Here is a 1,900-nt window from a genome sequence, read left to right as displayed (position 1 = left end):
GCACGAGAGGCTTCAGCAGTAAAAATAGAGAATGAAGCTGTACACTCAAGTTCTCGTCAAAACCTCAGAGTATCGCAATAAATGTTGCGAATACTGACTTGTCCCCAGTCTTCTCTCTTGTATTAACCGTGGCGCGCACGGGGGGATAATGGAAAGGGAGAAGATCAATTGGATTACGGCCTCAGCACAACGTTTCGACTTGTGGAAAGCACATTTCGCTCATCCCCCCTCGCTTTCCTTTCTTTCCCACACCTCCCGTGCGCGCCACTGGATAATACAAGAGAGTTGACTGGGGACGAGACAGCTTTTTAACTTATGATATTGTTGTTTTGTGACGTTCTAGTCGTAGATTTGAAAGTCCCCCTGATATTAAATAGACTGTTTAGAGTCCACAATGTGGTGCTCTCCCGTCTTTAGGATTAAGGGTCTAGTCCGTTCCATGTTGGAAGGGCTGAGCTGCGAGTAGTTTTATTCCGACTCTACGGAAGACAAATTAGTGTTACGAAAGGGCAGCTTCGGTTACAATTGTGTGCACAGACAACAAATGATTGGTAGTTTCGTGTGGGGCTGATAAGCTGTGTACGACATTATGGACATTAAAGGAGACTGTGTTTCATAATCGCCTTTATTCACCACTTAGCAGGGAAGTTAATAATGCTGTAAATTCATTCAGGGTGGAAACAAAATTGCACCAATTGTTTTTCGAAAATGATCTTTAAAATGTCCTGTCTCTTCAAAGTACGAAATCTTCCAACGATAATCCGAAAGCTTTCCGACAGCTTGCCGACGGGAATCGGTCCGAATCCTATGTCGAAACGCGAGCCCCCCCACTCACTCACTCAAGAAGTTCTGAAATCGAAAATCTAGCCGTCATGAGCAGTGGTGAAGAGCACTCGCCTCCCACCAATGTGGCCCAGTTTCTATTCCCGGACACGACGCTGTAGGTGGATTGAGTTTGTTTGGGTTCTCTTCTTCTGCTTCGAGGATTGTTCTCCGGTTTTTCCCCCTCAGCAAAAACTAGCATACAGCTGATTCCTAGCTGGCCGGAAGCTGTGCTCCAAGGTCACACATGGACCGTATAGCGGCTGCCATAGGCGCCATTGTATGCTTTCGGTTCGACCTTGTTGAGCTTCGTCGTTGCTATACTTTGCGACGGCGATTAGCCGTGACAATTATTATTATTATTATTACGATTCTTATTATTATTATTCTTATTATTAGTATTATTATATTATATTATTAATTAAGAAAGAGCCGCTTGGCAAGATAAGTGTCCCAACAAATGGATTGAGAAGAACATTTAAAGACAAAGAGGCCTACGGTTTTTCAAAAGTTGCTAAAGTTCTCAGGTGTATTTCATGTCCACAATTTGCGAAACCTTCCAAGTAATCTGGGTTTGTGGCCTGATTCGTCACAATAGACGTACGCCTTTACTCGTTTGGGACAAGCCACCGTATTGTTCTTTCTTTTGAAAACAGCAAAACGGAGATTGGTGCGTTCCGATATGTTGTAGGATCCCCAATATGTTCAAGCAATCATGGTCCATTGATAATGTACCAATAGAAGTGTCATTATACAGACGAGTCAGTTCCGCTGACAAGGAAACATCCCTAAAACGTTTTCGTTGAGTAGAACGAATTTACGGATTCATCTATTTCATCTCAGGTGAGAGATTTACCACAACGAAATAAGGACAACTAAAAACTAAATCGATCACGAAACGTCCTGGCCGTCAAACTCCTTCCTCGTCCATCTAGGCGTGGAGCACACCATCCCACCAAAAGGAAAATTGATTGTCTACAAATATCCCAATTTTGTGCAGTTCAGAGGGCCATTCTGTTCATCTGTTGATAACTGCAAAGCTGTGTGGCGCACTCCACAAACCAATGCAAATGGCACA

At 43.5% G+C, this 1,900-nt stretch overlaps 1 protein-coding gene across 1 annotated transcript in view; it reads right to left on the bottom strand.

The window, feature by feature from the left end:
* Window positions 1-615: 615 nt before the first annotated feature.
* The window catches only part of LOC138007169 (secretion-regulating guanine nucleotide exchange factor-like), a 16,241-nt gene continuing 14,956 nt past the window's right edge, over window positions 616-1,900 (bottom strand). The window contains exon 10 of the mRNA XM_068853928.1: window positions 616-1,900. This exon is cut by the window's right edge and continues 114 nt beyond it. Coding sequence (XP_068710029.1) covers window positions 1,824-1,900 — 77 coding nt within the window. The 3' untranslated portion in view covers window positions 616-1,823.

Source organism: Montipora foliosa, chromosome 6 (genome assembly GCF_036669935.1).
Source record: "Montipora foliosa isolate CH-2021 chromosome 6, ASM3666993v2, whole genome shotgun sequence".
NCBI lineage: Eukaryota > Metazoa > Cnidaria > Anthozoa > Scleractinia > Acroporidae > Montipora > Montipora foliosa.
This window is presented reverse-complemented; position numbering and strand designations above follow the sequence as displayed.